Source organism: Rhipicephalus sanguineus, chromosome 4 (genome assembly GCF_013339695.2).
Source record: "Rhipicephalus sanguineus isolate Rsan-2018 chromosome 4, BIME_Rsan_1.4, whole genome shotgun sequence".
In the NCBI taxonomy this organism is placed as follows: Eukaryota; Metazoa; Arthropoda; class Arachnida; order Ixodida; family Ixodidae; genus Rhipicephalus; species Rhipicephalus sanguineus.
Genome location: NC_051179.1, coordinates 3326958 through 3350740, shown reverse-complemented (window position 1 = coordinate 3350740; position 23783 = coordinate 3326958). Strand labels below are relative to the sequence as shown.

At 46.9% G+C, this 23783-nt stretch overlaps 2 protein-coding genes across 2 annotated transcripts in view; both read left to right on the top strand.

The window, feature by feature from the left end:
* LOC119389297 (monocarboxylate transporter 12) overlaps positions 1 to 23783 on the top strand; it is a 130382-nt gene that overhangs the window by 32662 nt on the left and 73937 nt on the right. The window lies entirely within an intron of this gene.
* LOC119389298 (uncharacterized) lies at positions 7953 to 8946 on the top strand. Its single transcript, XM_037656508.2, has 2 exons — positions 7953 to 8088; positions 8459 to 8946. Exons 1-2 carry the CDS (start codon positions 8029 to 8031, stop codon positions 8849 to 8851), a joined length of 453 nt encoding a protein of 150 aa, XP_037512436.1. The 5' UTR covers positions 7953 to 8028; the 3' UTR covers positions 8852 to 8946.

Here is a 23783-nt window from a genome sequence, read left to right as displayed (position 1 = left end):
ACTGTAAATCGTTTTCGTGTGTACAGTATATCCAGGCTTATGCGTAAACACAAATTATTTACAACTGTACTGTACTAGCAACATCGGCGTCAAGACCTGTGAAGGTGGCTGACCAGCGAAGCTGTGTTGGGCACCCCCCTCATGCCGACCGATAGCGCTCTGATGGTTGCGATTCCGGGCAGAAAACCAGCGATGTTCCGCGAAGGAAATTTTCAGCCGTCGTTTTGGAAGACAGGAAAAATAGGAATCTATGGGATATTTCAGAGAATATTAAGAATGGTGAAATTTTTCTATGATGACCAAAACACAGCGGTCGCTGTGCGCTTTTGAGTTGTGCGAACGGTTCTCGCGCATGCAGCACGCACACCCTTAAGATTGGTTTCTAATAATTATATGGAGTGATTTCTAGTTCTCTCTCACTGTTAGACTCTAAACCCACGTATGAACATTATACTTAGAGCACACGAGTTAAGAAGGCCATTCTCTTGAGCGCAGGCGGTACTCATGATTTTAATAGTCGTAAACATGCAGGGAAACATGCCAGGTTGTGCAGGGAAATATGCTGTGACAGTTTGAAGCACGCAGGGGAAAATGCCCGAAATAATGAATTTTCATGTCCCAGATTGGGAATTCTTGGGCGTAGTACGGAAAATCACTGCAGAAAACACTATCACGCGGAGCAGAGCAGATGACGCGGAATCTAATCCCCGTTTTCACTCGATCAACGCAACCAAAAAAAAAGACACACACACACACTAAAGATTGTTTTCAAAAATTCTTTTATCCTCCGTTGGATGAATTCTAGTTGCCGATTCACAGATTGCGCGCACAACTCTTCATGGAGAGGCTCGTTCGTAGAGGCACTCTTTTTGCCTTCAACCTCCACCGCTCGAGCCGGCGCCTTTGTTTACAAATATGCCGTTTGACTTTTTTTGTCATTGATTTACAGCTCCTGCAGTTAAGATCTGCACATCTTAGTATTTGATACTCTCGCAGTTTGTGGCTCTTAACGTAAGCGGCTTCGCACGTTCGTTGTGTTTGTATTCCGGCTGTTGGTTAGTCGTTGCATGAAATCTTTTATTTTGTTCCATTCGAGAGTGAGTATTCTCGCACTGCTACCGGTGACTTTCTCGGATATGAAATTGCGAACCTGTCACTGCCGACCGGCGACCGGAGTTCGGCTGAGAGATACATCACTGCATGGCACCGCGGCCTGTGACAATATAGTCCCAAAGGTTAAAAAATAGACCAGTTATTCAAGACAGGCTGAAAGCTCATTTGGATTTTCGACAACTATATCTTTTGGAAAGAAAATATTATCAACAAAATTGCGAGAACTTTTGATGAGTTGCACGATTTAATTCATGTACAGGCAACTTGTCACTCATATTGCGCAGTCGTGTAGAGAATGTTCTATACATAGTTTTCAAGTGACGTCACAGACAGGTTCCCTGCGCCGTGTACTCCAATATAGCAGCCACCGTTACTTTTCATCTCATTAGAGAGTGTCAGTGCAGAGGAAGACAGATAGTCTTTCGGTCTCCGCGTTCTATTGTGCTCTCCCCGCTTTCTTCTGTTCGCCAGCCGCGCCACGGGTGAACACAAAGGCACGCGAGGGAGCACCAGCGCTAATCTGATATCATGCTTTCTTGCTCAGCGAGCATCTCAACCAGCCTGTACTCCAAGATGGCAACCACAGTGACGTCATTTGAGATAAAGAAGGAGAGTTGGGCTTAATTGGCATGCGATGCGTAGCTTAGACAACAGGTGGAAAAAGCGAGTAACTGAATGAATACCGAGAGACGGGGTTTGGAGGCAAAAATAATAGGTGGCAAGGTGTCCTGCAGCAGGCATCCACAAACTGGTGATGATGAAGATGAAAGGATAAGAACAGCAGATGCGATAACTTTTATGCTAATCTTGCCGAACGACAGTTTTAAAAGAGTTCCTTATTTTATGATTCAATATCGGGGTCACGCTGATTTGGTTATACCAGTTACGCCATGCAGAGCTGTTGTTTGGCCAGTAACAGATTGAAATACCCAATCGCAGTAATATGGGACATTCTTTGTATTCTGGAAGCAAACTTTAGCTACTATGTTATTCCAGCATGGGGCTGTGCTTAATTTTTTTTCTTTTTTTGCAGAGCTGTTGAATTGTATAACACAACTACGCGTTGTGAAGTTAGGCAGAAAACGTTAACATAAGATTGTTTTCAATAGAAAAGACGGGGATGTAGTGTCATTTTCTCCTTTTTACACGATATTGAATATGAAGACGCTTGTTTTTAGTTATATGTGTTTATGGTTGTCTTGTTTTGCAGTTCCGAAGCAGCCCTAAACGCAATGGAAAGATTCTTGATTAAGAAAAGGGAGGCTCCTGATATTGAACATGAATCTTTGCCCTGTCCATCCCCAATTACGGCACTTGATGGCGCGGGGTCAATGAAGCGGACTTACGGTAAGAATGCATATACCTTTATTTTGAGAGAAAAAAAAAGCGGCATTATTGTTTTCAGTTCTAAAATATCAGTGAAAATGGCAAGCAAATAGACCAGGAAAAAGAAGTTTAAAAAATAACAAACTTCATTGTTTTCTGGCCTCTTTATGGTTGGCGATATATTAGAAATTCATTTTCTTAGTTCTCGATTTGCATTCGACAAATCACTATCAAAATTATCAAATTTGGAAAATGTATTACTGCTGCTAGGTCGCCTTGGATTCTGGTAGCTAATGAACCGTTTGTGGATGTTCAATCCCAAGTGCGCTAGAATCGTGTAAAAGTTGCAACGCGCAGCGTCGCCACTTCATCTTTTGAGAACATTGTTCTTACTTCTAAATGCAGAAAGTACTTATGCACCTTCTCCGAACCCGGCCACCGTCGATGCTGCGGATGACCTTGTACATGCGGCGGCTCCTTCTAGGTCATGTTCACCGGATGCTTACTGCCCTCGTGGAGAAGACGCACCGCGACCTACCAAGTTTGTACCAGCCAAGAGCAACGTCTTTCCAAGGGGCAAATGTAACAGGTCCTGCCAGCACGCATGCTTCGAGAAGTTTCCATGGCTCCATTATGACGCCGAGCGCGACATGGTGCTTTGTCACGCGTGCCGCGTTTCATTCAAAGAAAGGAGAGCCACTGGGCCCGGGCTGGAGCTTAGCTTCCTGCAGAATGGTTTTTCTAATTGGAAGAACGCCCTTGAGAAGTTTCGGTGCCACGAAAAAAGCACTTACCATGTCGATGCTGTACAGTACCAGCTGAGTAAAGCCAAAGGGGCACGTGTTGTTGAGCTCCTCACAAGCAGTTGCGCTAAGCAGCTACGTGAGTCTAGGGAAGCTCTTCGCCTTATCGTGAGTTCCATTCGCTACCTCTGCCGCACCGGTCAGGCCCTTCTAGGACACACTCAGCAGTTCGGCAACCTGGCGGACTTATTACAGGAGCGCTGTGAAGACGTGCCTGCTCTTAAGACATGGCTAAGCCGAAGGGACAAGTGGCTGAGCAGTGACATTCAGAATGAAATCATCAAGATCATGGCTCACACACTACAGCGCGAAATCTTGGAATACATTAAAGTGACTCCATCTTTTGGAATAATCGCTGATTGGCCACGGACGTGGCGGGGGACGAACAGTTTACACTTTGCTTGCGTTGGTTGGAAGATGCCTCACTGGAAGTTCATGAAGAGTTTATCGGAGTTCACAGCCCCCCAGACTGTAAGGCCAACACACTGTTTTTAGCTGTAAAGGACATGCTTGTGCGTCTAGGGCTCGATTTGAGTCGTTTGCGTGGTCACTGCTTCGACGGTGCAGCCAACGTGCCTGGGCGCTTCTCAGGAGTTCAAAAGAGGATCTTCGACATTCAGCCGAAATCAATTTACGTGCACTGCGCCAGTCATTCGTTAGATTTGGCTCTCCAGGAAGTCGGCCGTAGCAGCGTAATAGTTGCAGATGCGCTATGCGCCGTGAAAGACGTTTCCAACGCAATCCTTACTTCTGCGAAACGGAAGGCCACGTACAGCGGCATCGTTCTTCCTCCATGCGTCGATGATGCACGCGCAATACCTGCAAAGGCAGGCAGTCTTCTACCACTGTGTCCAACGAGGTGGGCAGTGAGAGTGAATTCAGTTAAACGATTCACCGAGAACTATGAAAGAGTTCAGGCTACGATGCAGGAGCTGTTACAAACTCCAGGATCACTTAGAGCTGATCGGAGAGGGATTATGAGAGGGTACGAAAAGCAGCTGCAGAAGTTTCATACTCTATTCGGATTAAACATGTCCAAAGAACTGTTTGGCCCATGCGAGCAACTTGCTAGGGCTCTTCAGAGCCCCAAATACAGTGCGACCGGAACCAAACAGGCAGCTAAAGCACTGTGTCAGACCATGGCGAACCTGAGAACAGAGGACGGCTTTGATCGAGTTTTACAGCGAAAGCTGTTATGAGATCATTTCACCGGCCGTTTTTGGCGCCGTAGTTGTCCGCCGCCGCCGCCGCCGCCGCCGCCGCTGCCGCCGCCGCCGCCGCCGCCGCCGCCGCTGCCGCCGCCGCCGCCGCCGCCGCCGCCGCCGGTGTCCGTAACCAGTATCGCTCGAAATAAGAAAAAAAACTAAATAAGAAAAAAATTCCAGGATGGAACGAGGTTCGAACCTGGGTCCTCTGCGTGGGAGCCCAGTATTCAACCTCTGAGCCATACCGGTGCTTGAAACTGCTTTGCTAAAAGGTCCTATACAGGCTTCATGTCGGGAAGGAACCACATTAGCATATGCAATATAGCGTGGTAGAAGAGTAAAATAAGCACCAAGCGTAGCACAACGCGAATTCTGTAACCAGGCGTCACACAATGCGAATTGCGCAACGAGCAGGTTGTTGAATGCTTCCAACCCATTACAAAGGACCCTGCCATAATTCTTCATCATCAGGCACAGCATCAACAAAGTGCGCATAATGCCTTACATGGGTTTAGCAGGTACCAACGCTCTCCGTAGAATGACATAAAATGGCAGAGTGCCTGCTGGCCTACTTCTCAAAAATATACAATTTTTATAGCGTAGTGGGTTCCTCGCAAGTGCACTTGGATTGGTTGCCAAGGAAGCCCATAAGCGCATGATACACTTCCTCTGGGTCTCAGTAAAATTACAATGATTTATAGCGTAGTGGGTTCCTCGCAAGGGCACTTGTATTGGTTGCCAAGGAAGCCCATAAGCGTATGATCCATTATCTCGGGGTCTCAGTAAAGTTCTTCGCTCCCCCCCCCCCCCCACCCGTCTCTTTCCCACGTCAGCGTATGTTATACAGCATGACGGGAGAGGGAAATAGCGACCGGGCGTCACCCAATGCAAATTACATAACTGGTGGGCCGTTTAAAGATTCCAACCCATTACAAAGGGCTGAGCCATAATTCTTCATCGTCATCAGTCGTCGCGTGAACAAAGTGCACATAATGCCTTACAGACGTGTAGCTGGTGCCTCGCTTCTCCGCAGAATGACGAATAATGGCTTAGTAGGTGCTTCCAAACTTCACAAAAATTGTGATTTATGGCGTAGTGGGTACCTTTCTAGTGTACTTGTATTGTAGCCCCAAGAGAGCTTAACGGGCTCTAGAAACGCCGCTCTTCCAGCTTTCGCTGTGACTGTGCTGCGGTTTTAGCGCAGGCCTGGCGTTTTTTGAAGAAACACAAAATGCCGCCATGAGGTTGGGCATTGATCAGATTGAAGCCGCGGTCGCCAGACGCGTAAAACCGCCCACGCGATTTGAGCATTGAAATGAGCCTGCTCCTCCAGTAGTATTGGACGCAAAGACTAAGCTCCGAAAAGAGTTCTTTGCGGCAGTTGACTGCGTGACATCCGAAATAAAAAATCGGTTTGACCAACCAGGCATGGACTGTCTAGCGAAGCTTGAATGCGCGATCGTCAACAGTACACGTGGACAGCGATTAACCGAGGAGGCACTGAAAGAAGCGCTCGGAGTCCACAGCACAGATTTTGATCTAGACAGGCTTGTGGCACAGCTTCTACTCCTTCCAACAGTTATTTCTGGGGCAGGTGTCAACACTGTTGAAGATATGGCTGAACAACTGAGGTCCGAGTCTCAAACAGTTCGGAATCTTTTGGACCAGGTTGTGAAAACTTGTGCAGCTGCTGTTGACTGTACCAGCATCAGCGGCATCAGGAGAGCGCTCTTTTAGTGCACTCCGGCGAGTGAGGACATATCTTTGCAGTCGCATGACGCAGGCCCGTCTCACTCATCTTCTCCTCCTGCACACTCACCGGGAAAGAACAGGAAAGTTATCTCTGGATAAAGTCATGAACGAATTTATAACGAAAACGGCCGAACGCTCAGCAACGTTTGGTTCATGCTAGCTGTGTTTTTTTTCGCAACCTAGTGATATGGTCGAGTACTGAGTGTTCTGTGTTTGTAATCGACGCACCGGCGCATTAGATTATCAGTCCAATATAGACGTATTTTTGTTTCCTTCGTTATTCCGCATATATCTAGCTGTTGTCATTTCCGTAATGCACTATGTCATCGTACAGAATAATGTTTAACACCTATTTGTTAGTCCATGATACATTACCTTTTGTTCGTACTTATACCCTTTGTGCTTACCTGCATCATTAAATCTGCATTCGTCTACATTGTATAACTTCAGTTGACATATACTATCGGCACTTAATTTTTTCTTGCTGCGGAAGTGCTGAACTAAATGCATGAAGGGGGATGCTTGCCTTAGGGAAATTTTTTAATGAAGTGCATCTTTCCATTGTTCATATAATGTGTGTCACATGAATAAACAGATCATGTTTGTAATTATGACGGCCCACTTTAGTAAATAAACATTGTTAGTGTAAATCGTTCTAATTTATGTGTGACCGTTTTTGTTTGATTACGGGAAACGACGTCTTTATTGATGTGACGCTAGAAATACACTAAAAATACAAGCCTTTTGCTCAATTAAGGTAATATTTAAAAAATATCAATCATAAGCAACGGTAGAGTAAACAGCCATTTCAAAGCAGCTAAGTAGCAAGTATGCATATATTTTATTGTGCAGCCTTAGTCAAATTATAGAGACAACCAGGAAGTGCTACCTTTCACATCTTGACCTAAACAGTATACACAACCAACAGGATTGTTTGGAGTTACTTTATTGCTATGGATATGCATAAACTATAGAGAAAGATGTTTTACTTATTCAGAAAATGCAAATTACTACGAGACATTTGCTCCCAATTTAAAAAAAGTTAGCAGAGTAAAAAGAAAGGATCATAATGGTCATAGTTGAGATGCCCATCCTAAAGCTGACAAATCTTCTCTGTAAAGTCACACGTACGCTAAACAAATCAGAAACGTGCGTGCACGTCTGTATTTTTCGCGCATGCGCACTTGTTTGTGTGCGTGCACATTAGAATGTGGTTCCAAACGTTATCCTGTGACCAGCCGGAAATCGTGGCTCTGCGGTTATCTCGAGCCCCCCCTGCCGCGAAAGACTTCCGAAGCCTGCGCGGAACGCTTTGTGCTCTTGTGTGCGCGCGCTGTCGCACCGCGAACAGGTGCGTGCCTCTGTGACTTCCCGTCTTGGAAAACTTTAATAAACGCGGCACTTTTTTCTTTTCTTTTTTCCCCCGTCACGCCGCGCATGCCTTAAGCAGGTGCATTTTGCCTTGTTTTGTGTGCAGACTTGGCAAACCAGTCACATGGGGCACTTTTGATCGAGTGTATTCTAGTTCACTGCGATCAGGTCCCGCGAGACGCAGGGCGCTTAGCATGACTTCCTTACTAACTGCCGTGCACTGGAACGTATTTCAAGAAAGCTAGAATTAATATTGCCGAAAGGAGCTACTCTAGCGCGTGGGTAATAGCTGATGAAAATATTCGCACGTTTATCATGCTAACTGGCAGCGTTGTGGAAACATGACCGACTTTTATCCTTGTTATTTCAGAGACATCAATAACAAAAAGGGAACGGGAAGTGGCAAGATAACATGGCCCTATTACTGGGAAATAAACAGATTTCTCCAAGCACTACCCATGAATTACTCAAGCGTGCTGCAAGAAACAGCAGGCAGCGACAGCAGCACGGTAGAACAGGTAAGTGAATCTATTGCCCATTTCCTTGCAATCTGTATACAGTGGTTGTGTCTATATATTTTAAAGAAGTTTTTTGCTCGAGAAAACTTTCACGTTCTTTTTTTTCAGATTGGATTCATGTTACTCTCAAAATTGTGTAGATACGTAACAGAACATACTTATAATAGTTACAGTATTCTGAGCATTAACTTTAGTAGAGTAGTTAGCAGTTTTTTATGTAATATCTTTCTTGTGCTGGTTTCCAAGTGTTACCGATTATTTTCTCACGATTACACACACTCTCACTCAGCTGGCGATCCAGCCTTCTTCGGAGGATATAAGAACAGCAGTGTCATTTTCAATTTATTTATTGTCTATTTTGCCTTTTCAGACCATCGGGAGTATGGAGACGGGCGGTACACATGAGGCGGATGCCGGCGAAGAAACTTCTGGCCAAACGCATAGCTGCCCACGGTCACACCCCACAGCTACACAAGAAGCCAGCGGCAGTCCAGCAGAAGGTGAAGGAACTTGGAAAAGTGAAGGGGAGAATGCAACACCAGCGGCAGAACGAAAACAGCAGCGATGGTCCAGCGAAAAGCAGTCGCCGCAACAAATGCTGATGTCGGAGCTGATCGAAAAGCCGCGGCAGCTGCGCCTCTCTTTGGAACGTTCAAAAGGGAAAGAGCTGGAGATGCTTGAGCGACAACTCAAATTAGATCAAGCGGCAGCGGAACGTGAAGAGCGGCTCATCTCTGTGCTCGAGAAGATGACTGGCAACTAACTTTAACAATGTCCTTGATTGGGCTGGTTGGTGCTGCATGGTAGACGAGGAATAAAAACAGCGCTAAACACGGGACAAGAAGAGGACACACACAGGGCGCCGTGTCCTCTTCTCGTCCCGTGTTTAGCGCTGTTTTTATTCTTCGTCTGCCAGGCAACTAACTGTACATAGAAATATTGTAAATAAAACGAGCTTATTTTTTCTGTATTTAGTTGAAGTGCTCTTCGTGGGGGCATTACATCGCCAAGGAATGCCTGAAACACTTATAAATTCTCCAGCTAACGCCTGTAAAGACTCCACAGCTTGGTGCACTTTCACGTCTAAGATTTACGGGTTCTGGTCCAATTTTCAGAAGTACTGCGCAAGAGCATCTCTAACTACATCACCTGCACCACTGGATGTAGTGGTCGAGTGCCACGGCTGCTCGTAAACAGCATCGAAGGCAGAGGCCTCTTGTTCCCACTGTCGTTCCGCGCTGTCCCTACAGCCCTCAAACATGTTATGCAAAGTACATGATAGCGAGCTTTGCATTCGCCAAGGTACATTCCATTCTTTTCATCACAAACCTAAAGCGGGCCTTCAACCTTCCGAATGCATTTTCCACGATGCGTCTTGTCCTTGGTAGGTTGTAATTGAAGGATGCTTCCTCTGTGTTCGGCGAGGCGTTAGGGAAGGGTTTGAGTAAGTTTGTGGTGAGTGGGAAAGCCTGGTCGCAGAGGATTATTGGCCGCACCTCGACACCCTCGATCACAGCCACAGGCAATTTGAAGTATCCACCACACCAGACAGCCTTGACCTTGCATAAACGTTGGCGTCGTGGCACCTGCCAGGGGCTCCGACATTTATGTACCGAAACCGGCACATGTGGTCAACTGCTGCGAGTAGTACGATGCTGTAGCTGCGAGGAAGATGAGCATTAGTGCCAGTTTTCATGCCACACTTGCGCTACAGTCTCGTTCAAAGTAACTCCCTAAAAAAGTAATGCTAGCATCTGCATTTTTTCAGGTAATGATGAGTTTCACGCTAATAAAGAACCGTAATTTTGCGTCATCCGAACAAAGTAGTGACGCACTCTCCGAGACTTCCTGACCACGAAGCGTGAATAGCAACCAAGGGTAAAGCTCAATCACATGTTTCAATTACAAACTTAAGGAAAACTTTTATTGCATGCATAAATTGATGAGAAGCATCCGCGACTTTCGGACTACAAACAACAGCACGACCACGTGAAGTTCTTCCAAAAATAGAGCACAAGACCGAAGCTAAGCTGATCAAAAGCTTTTAAACCAAAAAAACATCTGGTGCTTACCATCCTTTGTAGTTGTAATAATCCACTGCATGCTCCTTAGGTGGGGAGACACAGAAGTGGCATCAGTCCAGAGCGCCTATGCCCTGAGGAAAGCCGCTGAAGGCGAAGAACTCCCCGAGGTGTTCCTTCATGTCTTCTTGACGTATCATGTGGAGCCACTCCCTTTCGCGTTGGCTGATGACTGCCTTGCAAAATTCTCTGTAGAGCACGTTTACGGTGGACCGGCCGATTCCAAAAAGGCGTGCAATAGTTCTGTCCTCTGCACTTGAACACAACCGGTATAGTCCCACCGCCACTCGCTTCTCCACGGAGATCGGCTTCCTTAACCATGTCGTTTGCCGTTCCGATACACATCTGCACGCTTCCACTAAATACCTGAATGTGGACGGTGACACACGAAAGGCTTGTTTAAAGTGACGTTCTCCAAGGTTAGGCAGAGTCTCTTCAAACCAAAGTTCGCTTCCTTGAAATGTCCAACGTTCTCGGTAAACATGCAGCGGGTACAGTGGCGACCACTGCCGCGATCGAGAACGCGTTCGCTTGAATGCGCTGCAGAATGTCGTCGCTGCGTTTGCACTCTTCATCTATTTCTCGCTCCAGCCTTTTCGTTTGCCTCACACGCTTTTGGCGCAACGCCAAGTATAAAGCAAGCAACTAAACGCTTCACATGCTGCAGCTTGGCGTCGTCGTGCAGCGGCACTGCTAGCCACCATGGGCGTCCGGAGGGGGTGCAAGGGGGGGCAGCTGCCCCCCCTTGGAATTTTGGATAATAATTTTCTATGCAGTAGCAGTAAGCTACACAGCTTGATTAGCACACTGCAGTCCCGCATATCCGCGTGAAACATCATTCAGGATTACCAGCCAACTTTGCACGTTACATACTGCTATGGACTAATCTTGCCGGTCATGTCACGGCAATGAAACAAAAGCTACCTATGCTGTATGCCCCCCTCCCCTCCCCCACACTCTGCTGATGCACCCCCCTGGAAAAAGTTCTGCGGACGCCCTTGCTAGCCACCATAGCACTGCCATGTCGGCCATGTTTGTTGTGTTCAATTTATTGGCTGTGGCTACTGGCTAAGCGTCGTCTTGGCTTGTTTTGGCCGGATACTCTACAAAATAACATTTCTCTGTGAGTTTATTTAGTGACGCGACTCCCGACATACATCCCAAAATAAATAACTTCTCTTTTCTACCACACTGCATTTACCTTCCTCAACTTTTCCGGCCTTCTTTTTTTTCAATTATCAACATTGATATCATGAACGAATGACATTAGTTTTTTACCCTACGGATCGAATGACATTCGGTGCACCGAATGATCTTCGAACCTGATATTTGCACCTCCAGTGTGACAGGGGTATTACTCTTCGACTGCGCTATATTACACCTGTTAACGTGCTTCCTTGCCCGTCATGACGCCTATTTTGGAAAAGCGATTCAGGCGCGTTTTCTGTGGTAGAATACTCACCTGCCATGCAGAGGGCCTGGATTCAAATCCCACTGAGTCTTGGATATTTTTATTCATTGTGCGCGATAGCGGTTACGGACACCGACAATTGCACCAAAATCAAAATCAGCCACTGCTGTGATCAGCTTTCCCTTAAAAAAACGCCATGTACAGCTTTCGTACAACCCCACATGGTCCTGCACGAAGGCCTTATTGAAAAGAAATTATGACAGCTTCATATCTAACCTTTCACATAGTATTACCTTTCGTATATATCTATAGAGGGCGTCATGCAGAGTTTAAATATATGACGACGCAATGTTCTGCTTAAATACGCAAGATTAATTCAAGCAAAGAAGCAGGGCAAGGCAATGGTTTGTGTTTTCTAGCCGGACCCTCCTGTGGACCAATGTCGTTTAAGTAATCAATGTTGTTGGCCCTACCGCTGCTTTGAGGCCATGGTGGCGTCCACCGCAGTGCCCGGTGAGGAGAAACCGTCGGAGTTGAGCGATCGTTTCGTCTTGTTTGTTGCTTTGTTGACTCTGGTCACGTGACGACGACCCCGCAAAAACACAGACGTCATGTCGGGAGAGGCCAGGCGTCATTGTGTAACGCGCGTCGCGTGCGTATAAGCTTCCCACCCACTGCGACGGGCTCAGCCACAGTTCTTCATCAGTATCAACAAAGTGCGGACAGGCCGCCTTGCAGACGCGCTACTTGGTCATGATGATGCGTTATGACGCAAAGTGATGACGGCGTACGTGCACTTGCGGTACTCGCCCTAAGAGAGTTTCCAGCTCACTGTTCTGTCTGAAAGACATGACGGGACGGTGCACTTTCTGTGTGCTTTTGTTTAAAGCTTACCACTGGATATCTTTCAAAAAGTAAAATATGCATCACCAACTAGCCCCACAACGTGTTTTGCTGTGACTGTTCCGCGCAGGCCTTGCGTTTTCTTTGGTTTTATTTCCGGCTGAAGTATGCAACCCTGCACTGAACGTCATTACTCGCGCTCTTGTCATCAGTTCCCTTTGAGCGTCCTCCCTTACATCGGTCTCTGTCCCGTAATCACATCGGCACCAGCATTCGGTGCTTCCACTGGCATGCGCAAAAATAACACAGACAAACACCCTGTCTACCGGCTTTTCTTCAAATATGAACCAACTCTCCCAGCTACGAGTTCTGTTGATTCAGCGCTTTGCGGCCACCTTCGCATCTCGGGCGTCTTGCTTCGTTTCCGCGCCCATGCGTCACTCCCCGGAAGCGGTAATGGAGGCTTTCTATGCAACGTGATTGCAATGCTCCCTACAAATGATATGTGGATCCTATGTACTTTATGTTTATGGACCCTATGTACTCCAAGAGTAGCCGGCGCCTTATCTGTGCGCCAAAATCTCCTTACATGATGTCAATAAAAAATTGCTTCCCTCGCGACGGTTCATGACGGCGATGAAAAGACGCGCCGGTTATCGCTTGTGCTAGCAAAACGTGTGTCATTGCACAGCCAAGAGCATTGTCGCGGCCCTATCAATCCAGCACACCCCACTGACCTCCATTAAAAATGCTGGACGGTGCATCCCCGCTCTGCGAGGCGGGCGCTTGTGAAGCCACCGGAAGGTCCCCTGTTTGTCCCGGAAGCTGACGTCTTCTGTCCGTCTCAATCGCGCATTCCAAATATTCCCGGGTGGCAGCTGTTGTTATGATCGTTTTTCTTTTTTATTTTTTCAAACTCTGCGATTACGCCTCACTTTAGACGCCGACGAACGCTACACGAAAGATGACAGACGCCGTGCCGACACCGTCCGAATACGGCGGAGTGCTGCAACGTACAAAATGCGTAAAAAGTAATGCAACATTGAGGTACTTACGCGTGAAATGTCTTTGCTGACGACTTTTCCGGTCGATTCGTACAGTTTACTGCGCTGCAGGCAGGTATTTCTTTTAAAAAAGAAGAGAAAAACTCTCTTCCGGGACAAAAACGCCGGCTTCCGGTGGCTTCACGCCCGCGTGCTCGATGCGCCATCCAGCTTAGTGGAGATCAATGGCACACCCGGCCAAATATTATATGGTCGTTTTCGCGCGGAACGTTTGGGAGCGCGCGGAAGTGGTCATGTCACTTTTTTAAATGCGAAGCATTTCTTAGCGAACTTCTGCGACCTTGAGCATATCTATCTATCTATCTATCTATCTATCTATCTATCTATCTATCTATCTATCTATCTATCTATCTATCTATCTATCTGTCTGTCTGTCTGTCTGTCTGTCTGTCTGTCTGTCTGTCTATCTATCTATCTATCTATCTATCTATCTATCTATCTATCTATCTATCTATCTATCTATCTATCTATCTATCTGTCTGTCTGTCTGTCTGTCTGTCTGTCTGTCTGTCTGTCTGTCTGTCTGTCTGTCTGTCTGTCTGTCTGTCTGTTTATCTATCTATCCATCTAGCCGCCTACGACTTTGTGCTTTCCTGGCCGTTTCGTTAATGGGACGTATACCAAAATTAGTATGACATAACATGAGTGCATGACGAACATAAATCGCAGGTGATGCATTGTCTGTACCAAAATATACGTTTCATTATATTAAAGATTGTACTACATGCATGACAAACATGTGGTACATATATAGTGAACTAGATGACAGGAATGTCTTTACTCGCCTCAAAGACAAACGAGGCGATGCTCTTTGCTGGCTGCTTCGCATTGCATCGATTCCCACACTGCGTGGGATTTTTTAACACGAAAGTGTTTTATGCCGGGGTCCACCACAGCTCCACTGACGCATTTCCATCATGGATATGACGTTCTAAAATATAAAGACTAACAGATGGCAAAGAAAGAAACTAGAAGAAAAAGTTCCTTCATCGGAAGTCGAACTTACGAACCCTCGCCCCGCAGCGCGCGGCGCGAAACTATTAGGCCACAGACGGCACGTTCCTCGCCATGCTAACGGCAAGCTATTTATATGCACCATTTGTCGGTGGTGGTACTCAGAGATCGGTGGTACATCAGCGAGTTTTTCGTTATCACTAGCGATATGGCGCGAAAGCTCGAAGAGCGCGCTTTAAAGATCGACGCCCCACGCGTCGCGATGAGTGTGTGCCTCTACAGGGCGTGGTCGCTCGAACGCACGCTTTTCTCTTGATGGCGGTGGTTTGTACGTCTTGTGCTCTCACCGCAAGTTTGCGTTGAGAGCACGACGGTCACTTCGCTCACTGCAGCGGCCGCTTTTGCGAAAGGAGCGCGCTGCTCACACAAAAAATTACACCATCTCCTGCTAAAGGGGACCATGAGGCGATGCGAAGCCGGAGCACTTGCGCCATCGCGTTCCGTTGGCGTTCGTTGGGCATACTACCGACCTCGCGTCGTGGAACGCGAAGAGGGACGCTACGCGCGTCGTATCTTCCATCTAGCCTGGCCGTTAATTCTCACAGGGCGAGCGGGGAACGCGGTCGACAGGCGGGCGAGAGGGGGGCAGCGTAGGAGAGGAGAGAGAAGGGGAGGCAGGACGCGCATGCGCTCGAGCTCATCGCGGCGTTGCGCAGGAGAGAATTTCGGCATGTCTAGCCCGCGTTTAGAGGAAGAGTGGAAAGGGGGAGAGGAGAGGGGAAGTGGAGAGGGAAAGTGGAGAGGGGGATGGGAGAGGGGAAGGGGAGAGGGGAAGGGGAGAGGGGAAGGGGAGAGGGTGAGTGGAGAGGGAAATGGGGAGAGGGGTAGAGGACATGGGGATGGTGAGGGGGAGTGGAGAGGAGGTGTGTGGAGAGGGTATGCGCATGCGCAGTAAGACTGGTCACGCCGCACACCACCACCACCAACACCCGATTGAGCTCCGCCTTAAGATACTTCGCATCTAAAATAAGTTACAACTATGACACCTCGCGCTCATCCTGTGTATGTTCGTTCTTTGCGTCCTTTCTGCTTGAGCAGCGCGCTGCTAGTTTTGAGCTGCTTGCCGCTCTTCGCGTGACATTACAATTTGTTGCTATAACATTCATTCCTTCGCCGTTGGGGTGAAAGAATGCCCAACAAACGCTCAACTACGTCTGTGAAGACACGTTTCACTTTCGTGTTTTACCGATTCCTATGACAAAGGGATCAGCCATGGATTTTTTTTGTATTTCGCAGGAATCTGTAGTAAGCGAAAAAAAAAGCACCAATACTTAATAAATATAAAGTAAGAAACTGTCTAATCGGGCGTTTTGCAAACTGATCTACAACTTTCCTTCTGGAATAATTTTTAGCCCAGTTTCGTTGCTTCAAGAGTTAGTTTATTAAACATGCCTAATTAAGCAATTAAGAAGAACACCAAAAATAGTGTTACGTACTCCAGGCAACCTGCATTCGGTCGCGTCGCCACCGAGTGCGTCAGAATATTTTTAAACTAGCTGGGGCAGCCGGTATAAGAAAACATACAATTTTTTTTCATGAATCTTCAGAAACCATAGCGCAAAAAAGAACATGGGACAAGAAACCTTGTTGAGCGCTTGTCCCGGTCCCGTGTTCTTTTTTGCGTCTGAAGAACGATGAACAACCGACACGCCCAAACGTTCTCCCTTTTCATGAAGTTTTGCATCTTTTCTCAAACGAGGTTCTTCTCTCAGCAGCTGGCCTTTGGTTATGGTGAGACATAGCAGGGCGTCCACTCGGGCAAGCATAAAAGCCATATCCAGCTTTCGTGGACACTAGAGTTACTGTATATGCTACCTTTAGGTAGCAGAGTTGCGCATAGGTCTGGCTAGCAACCACAGCTATGCGGCGAAGCCGCTCTTCGTTCTTGTAGGCGACATACCTACCGTGTCGCTGATCGACAAGTTTGGCGCGTCGAAGACTTGTGAATAACTTAACTGTCGATGTCTGGTGTCAATCCGATTCGCTGCAGCGGCGGCATAGAGAAACACAAAAATTGGGCCCGGGACTTTTTCAAATTTACCCGCCCGAGCCCGGCCCGGCGACTCAAAGCGAGACCCAGGCCCGGCCCGAACCCGAGAAAAGATTTCGCCTACCCGGCCCGGCCCGGCCCGGCCCGACCACAGATCGGGCCCGACAGAGGCCCTAGCCAATAATCTAGGTGGGGTTGTCCGAGCATAGAATCGACCGCAAGGCAAATATCTATGCTTGGCGCATGCTTCGCTAGCAAGTATACTTTAACCTACGGTACTTGTAAGAAGGGGCTGGCTCACCGTGGAAACAGTTGAGCGTACATACTGGGTATGATAAACGTTTGTTCGGCAGTGGTATACTGTGTCTAATTTTCTAGGAATACAATCGGGATCATCAAGAGCGTTTCGTAGCAGATATTGTAGGAAGAAATGTGATTTGCAGCATGAGTCCGGTTTGGATAAGGAGCGCAATAGAAACAGAGGGAACAGAAAACACAACGCTATCTTCACTTTGTTTTTATTGCCCTCTGTATTGAAATTTAAATGGACACGAAAGTGAAACAATTAATCGGCTTAGATTGATAAATTGTACTGTGAGAAATCTAAGTTCGTTAATTTCACCAACACAGATGCAATAATAAAGGAGAAAATCAAGGTCAAGGTTTCATTTTTAAATTTCGCGCCAAAATCTCCACGCATGACCACCAATATTTCAGAACATTTTTCGTATTTTGGCGACTTTGGTTTGACGAAGTTTACTGAAGCTTCCCGTGTTAAGTCTACCCCCCCCCCCTCCCCTAGAAGACAATGCACTTCATTTGTACCGATTAGGAACTGAGTAGGACCTAGCAGAAGCCGTCAAAATCTATGACGCATTTGATGCGGGAATTTCAAGGTGGCGTCACCATCCGTGATTTCTTTTTGCACGTTTTCTCGCTTCCCATGCGTCTTCTCGCGGCAGGCGTGATGATTTTGCAATTGTGAAAGAGTAATTTACTAATACGACAAAAATCGTTTTTCCCAGAGGGGGAAGCGTAGGAGAGGAGAGGGCGATACATATCACGTACTGTCGCAGCGCATTGTCTTTAGGGAGCCTTCATGTGTGCACGCCCCCTCCGTTTTTAAGACTGGTTACACACTACTACGGGACGAACGGGTGCCGCTATAAGGAGCTTCGCCCCTAAAATTCCAGGGCCTAAAGGGTTAATGGACTTATGCTATTCCTGCCAATTCCCACGCTGCTGTGGCAGTATATGTAGCTCTCGCACTATATAGTGCAGGGGTCTCAAACACACGGCCCGCGGAACTCTCGCTAGCGGCCTGCGGCCCGCACATGACTGTCTTCATCCCATTTTATTTATTTATTTATTTATTTATTTATTTATTTATTTATTTATTTATTTATTTATTTATTTATGAGTACGTTCTTGAGCTACACAGGCATGACAGGTCTAAATCATTTTTTCGTGAGGCACCGCCTGCAGCCACTATGTGTTGATACATAACCATGAAAAAAAAACACTATATTGCAGAATTGGCGTCCAGATTTTAGTCATTTTGTAGATAGGTATCGATATGTTGGGGGAAACTTGCCGCCAAATACCCTTCGGAAATGACCCACATATGAAATATTGAAAAGTTCTTTCAAATGGCAACGTTAGCTGAAATCTGGTACAACCTATTCCTCCCCCCTCCACTCTTACCTTCGTCACTGTGCTGGCCCTTGCGGAAGTAAATCTCGTGAATGCGGCTCGTTAGCTGAGGCGGGTTTAGACGAACGCTCAGATGTTAACAGTGTGGGCGCACAAAGCAGACTGTGCATATCCATCTCGCGTCACATGAGCTCTGGGAACCTACAGAGACCACGGAAAAAGAATGTCTTTATAGGGATTTTATGCAACGAGACTTCGCGCAGTCTTTTCGTTTTAGTGGAGGGCTGGAACTTTCAAGAACGTTTCCCCGCCTGGGAGATTCGTGATCGCACTTGCGAAGATAAGTTATAGGTATAAGTTTATTATATTACATTTATTACTGTCATTAAAGAATAACATTTGGGATATAAAATAATAACAAATGCAAATAAAGCACGGAATAGCGAGATGTTAAGTATATATGCGCCTGGTCTATTTACTTTTAGCTCGCCCGTTTCAGATAAATCAAGTAGCCCCATATGCAAGAGGCCAAAGAAATAAGTACCTGTCGCTCATAAAACTTCTCCAAATAGCTTGCTACACATAAAAAAAAAGAATCGTTTAATTGAGATAAAATGTGAAACGTATATGTACGCGCAACGTATGAGGAACACACTTGAAAGGACACAAAGGAAAAAACAATTCTTCTATTATCAGTAAATTACTCTTAAAATTTCGTAATCACCACGCTCGATGCGATAAGAGTCTTGGTAGGCGAGAAAACGGAAAAAAGAAAATGCGGGTGCCGACGCCACCGCGAAAATCGTGCAACAAACCCCGTGACGTCATATATTTCGACGGCGTCTACTGGGATCTACGTAGTTCCCAATCCATAAAAATTAAGTATATTGACTTCTGAGAGGGCCATAGACCTGACATACCAACTTTCAAGAAGTTTCGTTGACCAATGTCCCCAAAGTACGACAAATATTCTAAAATCCATGACTTCACGCGCGGAGATTTCCCTTTCATAAATATATTTAGACAGTCTATAGACACTCTAAAAACGGGTTTAGACAGTCTATAGACTGTCTGAATGGATTTTTGTAAGGGTCGGCGCCAAATTTAAATATGGAACGTTGCCCTTCATGTTTTCCTTAATATGGTGAAACTAATAACATTCGTGTCAGAGTACACTTTATCAGTCTTAACCGATTCATTGCATCACTTTAGTGACGTCCCTTTAAGAACTGAGCAAAGTCCAAGCTCGGCCCGACCCGAGCCGGCCACCTCAAACACGGGCCCGGCCCTAAGCCCGGAGCTTCAGACCCGAGCCCGGCACGGGCCCGCCGTCAATACTACTTTACCCGGCCGGGCCCGGCCCACGGGCCGGGCTTTTCGGGTAGGCCCGAGCCCGTGCAGTGCTCTAGCATATACAGTAACACATAGAGTCACTGGAAAATTTTTCCAGTGACTCTAGTAACACATACAAGCCAGCGCCCCTGGCGGCCGCGGCGCGAAGCTAGCGCGTTTTAAATGGATAAGTGTAGAGGGCGAATGTTGAAAAACGCACACCACAGAGCGCTTCTGGGAACCTAAACGCACGAGAAGACTGCAGCGATCATGTTGCAGTAAGCTTCAATTTTGTTCCCAGAGCAGTTAAATATTGTACAATGGGAGTCTATGGAAACGGCGAAAAATGTGGCCTGTTTTTCGAGACAGAAACGGTGACTGTCGTAAAACTAAACAAGTTATGTTAATGGTCAGGAAATCACATGTAGTCCTGACATTCAGCTTTCGTTTGAAGCCATTTTCAACGTGCCGCAGTTGGCATAACGTTGTTCCCTAACGCGTTTTTTGAAACGCGGTCCTTCAAATGCTTGTGGTAAATTGATAAACCCCATCTTACCCCCAGCCACAAAGCGTCGACCGTGGCCGAGCGAGCTAATCGCTCAAGTTCAGAGCGCGGCTTCACCGCGGCGTCATTGGTTCGATTCCTGGGGTGCAATCGCGGAACGATGCTATTTCCGATCCTATGCCATATTCTATGCTATTCTTATCATCCACCACTCGCGGCTGGCTGATCGCGTTGATAACGCGGACGGACCGTCGTTCTGACCAATGGCCAAGCACGAAAAGCATTGTAATAAAAAATAGAATCGTTCCGCGAGAGCACCCCTGTGGTGCGATCTTGTACGCATTCCAAATAAACACGGAGGCGTGGCGTTACATCCAGCCGCATGCGAATGGCCCATGTGAACCGCGACAGACGTCACGGCCCTGCATTGACTAATCGTGTGCCGTGATGTGCGGTCACGTGCGGCGTGGATGCAATGCCACGCCTCCGTGTTTATTTTGGAACGCGTGCAAGATCGCACCACTGGCGACGGATCAGCATTTTTTTTCAACCCGTGACTTAGTTCCACAGCTTCGCACAGGATGTCGCCGCCGAAACAAAACAGAGTTTTCGTTTCGGTTTCGGTTTTTGACTGTAATCTTGAGCTGCCGTTTCTTTTTCTCTTTATTTTATGACTTTTTAGTGCATGTTTGAACACTCCACGCGTATCAGATCGTTCAGATCTACATTTGTAATTCTTATTTTATTCTTTTATAAACGCTCTAAGAAACAGAACGCCCGATCAAGTTTTGGTGAACAAAGCTCTTTCGAACTTTCGTACGCGTATTGTGGTGGAAGCTTATTTCTCCGTTGTCATGATTAGTTGTGATCTTCTCAGGTACCTACAACTCAGCAACGTAAAGGAAACGAACTAAGCTTAGAAAAGCGAGGCATATAGTAATGAAACGATAAAGATAAACGTTTTTGCAGTTCCTTTTACTTTAGGGCTAACGCAAGTGTCTGTCGTAATCTTAATGAAAGAAGGAGAATTGTTCAAGGGGTTCTTTTCTTTGTTTGACACAACTAATGAAACGAACAGATAATTAAGCCAAGCAAAGAAGAGGAAACATTATTTGTTGTTTTTTCAACAGCAGTGCAATGATTTCGGCCTTACTTCTTCAAAGAAATCAAAATCGCTATCTTGACCGGCATCAGCGGACGGCTCGTATACCCTTCTACATGCTGCGCTCTCAACGCGAAGAGACTGTGCGAAAGTTCCTTTCCGACCCGAAGTGGCTGTGTTTTAGCTGTTACAGCAACATTTTGCAGAATTACGCGAGACTGCAGGATCTAGAAGAGTTAGTTGCCAGCCTTACTTCATTTGTTGTTATCGCACTCATTGCATCGCCCTGCGGTGAAACTGGGATTTTTATTCATCTCTTGTCATATCTATCGTCCTACGTGAACAGAAAAAGACCAACATGCCTTCTCCTTTAACATCACAAAGCACTGTACGTTGCATCGGGTAGGTCCGTATGATATGACGTACGTGTGTGGATCAAAGCTTTGGGGAAGTCCCGGGACTGGTGCTGCCAGTTACAAAACGAAAATCCTGTGATTCAGCAGCTTTTGGCATGCACTCGCAGCCCACCTCGACGTACCGCAGCAGGATGCCATTTTAAACATCCATAAATAAAAATGTGCACAGCATGTACTAGTTGCGCAAGGCTGAAACCGACAGCGGAGCTAGTGTTCGACCTTGCTTCTTCTAAGGTTTTGCTAGCAATACCAAGCTATAGCTAGAGGTGCATAGTTTTTGCTATAGTATAGTACTACACTAACAGAAAAGATGGAGTAAAAAAAATTCGGCAGATCCCACGTACCGTGGGAATCGATGTAATGCGAAGCATGCGCGGGATGGTGACTGTGGCGTAATTTTTCACATTGAGCGAAACGTTACCGAATGACGCCACAGAAATGTGGAAGTGGTATACGCACACTCATATGTTGAGTCGCATATGTATTATATAACCAGTTGTTTACAGTTGTGCAACGATGCTGCACTGCTAGTCAGCGATAGTTACATTGTGACTCACCACAGATGCAATCCAAGAGCTCTGCGCGTTCGCGGAAGCGGGGGCGGCAGTGTTGTGGCCGTGGGTGCCCCCAGTTGCCATAAGAGCTGTGGCGCCGCTCGACGTTGCTTTGGAAGTCTATACTTCTCCGTTATGACGGAGAAGGCACGCACGCTTCGCGAACCCGTGTTTATGTGTAAAACGGGTTCCTGGCAGTCTTTCAACAAGGTCATCATCAAAGAGAACAGTGAGCACCAGCAGCTCGACCGGACTTGTTAATCGGATCCGTTCGTGATCGCGGCTATGTAGAGTCTAAGTGTAGTGATGTGCGAGGTATAGTGCAGCTGGTGGAAATCCTGGATGCCTCTTACGATGAAATGATCTATGATGCTTCCTGTTCTGGACGTGGCAGAGTGACTTTTTGATGCCCTGTCCACATCCAAGCCGTCCTTCACGTAGTATAAGGACGAAGCTTAGTTATAATAATAATAATAATAAGTTTATTTGCCATCTTTGTGAAATACAGATGGGGGGATTGTAGAAAAAAAGCTGTCCCCGGACAGCTTGACTAGCCTACAACCCTTTTCACAACGTTTATCACACATAAACCTACAACGTTTATCACACATAAACACACATACATATGTACATACACTCTTACATAATTATACAAACACAAAGCCTTGATAAATCAATGTTGAAGTCACCGGTAATGACGAGAGGCCTGGTTCTCTCAGAAGATTTATTGTAGGGAGCATTGACCCCGGTTTTTGCATAATCCACATGGTCCACGTTGCTTCCCACGTGGACGAGTGGATGGCAGTTGAGCGTCTTCCAGGGGTGTTGTCTTCACTTTCCTCACTTGGCTTGCGTCCGCCGCGGTGGTGTAGCTGTTACGGTGCTAGGCTGCTGACCCGAAGGTTGCGGGTTCGATCCCGGCCGCGGTGGTCGCGTTGCGATGGAGGCAAAATGCTAGATACCCGTGTACTGTGTGATCTCGGTACACGTTAAAGAATACCCGATGGTCAAAATTTCCGGAGCTCTTCGGTACGGTATCTCTCATAATCATATCGTGGTTTTGGGACATAAAGGCCCAACACTTCTTATTACAGTAAAACCTCGGTGATACGATCACGGCTCGTACAAATTTCGGGGTGATACGAATTTTTCTATGGTCCCGACCACGGTGTATTAGCCTGCAATGTATTGGAGTACGGTTGTTGCGAACCGATTTGCACCCCGCGAAGTTTGATACGAACGTACGGTAGCGCACAGGTACGAACCACTGAACAGGTGCTGCCCGCGCTGTCGCGGAAGACGCGGCAGTCACGCGGGCGCGCGGGCATGGGCGACCATCAACGGTGCGTCGTTGCCTCCGACATAGTGCGCGCGAATCTTGGAGGCCTTTATGCGCCTTCGCGTATAGATTACAGATGACGTTGACGTCGCGCTTTTTTTTTTTTTTTTCAACGCGTTGACGCGTGCTCCTGTACTCGAGGCAGCAGCGTCATTGTACTGTGTTAACACGTGCCTGCCACGTCGATGCAAGCCATGTCCCCGCAATCAGACATTCTATGAAACAAGACTGAAACTTGGGCTGCGGGTCCGTCATGAAGTGCCATGAAACGTGGACGAAGACCCCAAGAGACAAAGCGGACGGTCTTGGTGAAGGAGCTTGGCCTCTATCGCGTGCGAAGCGCTTCTTAAGTTACTTTCGCCGCACTACTGTGGTGCAATGCAGAAAAGCG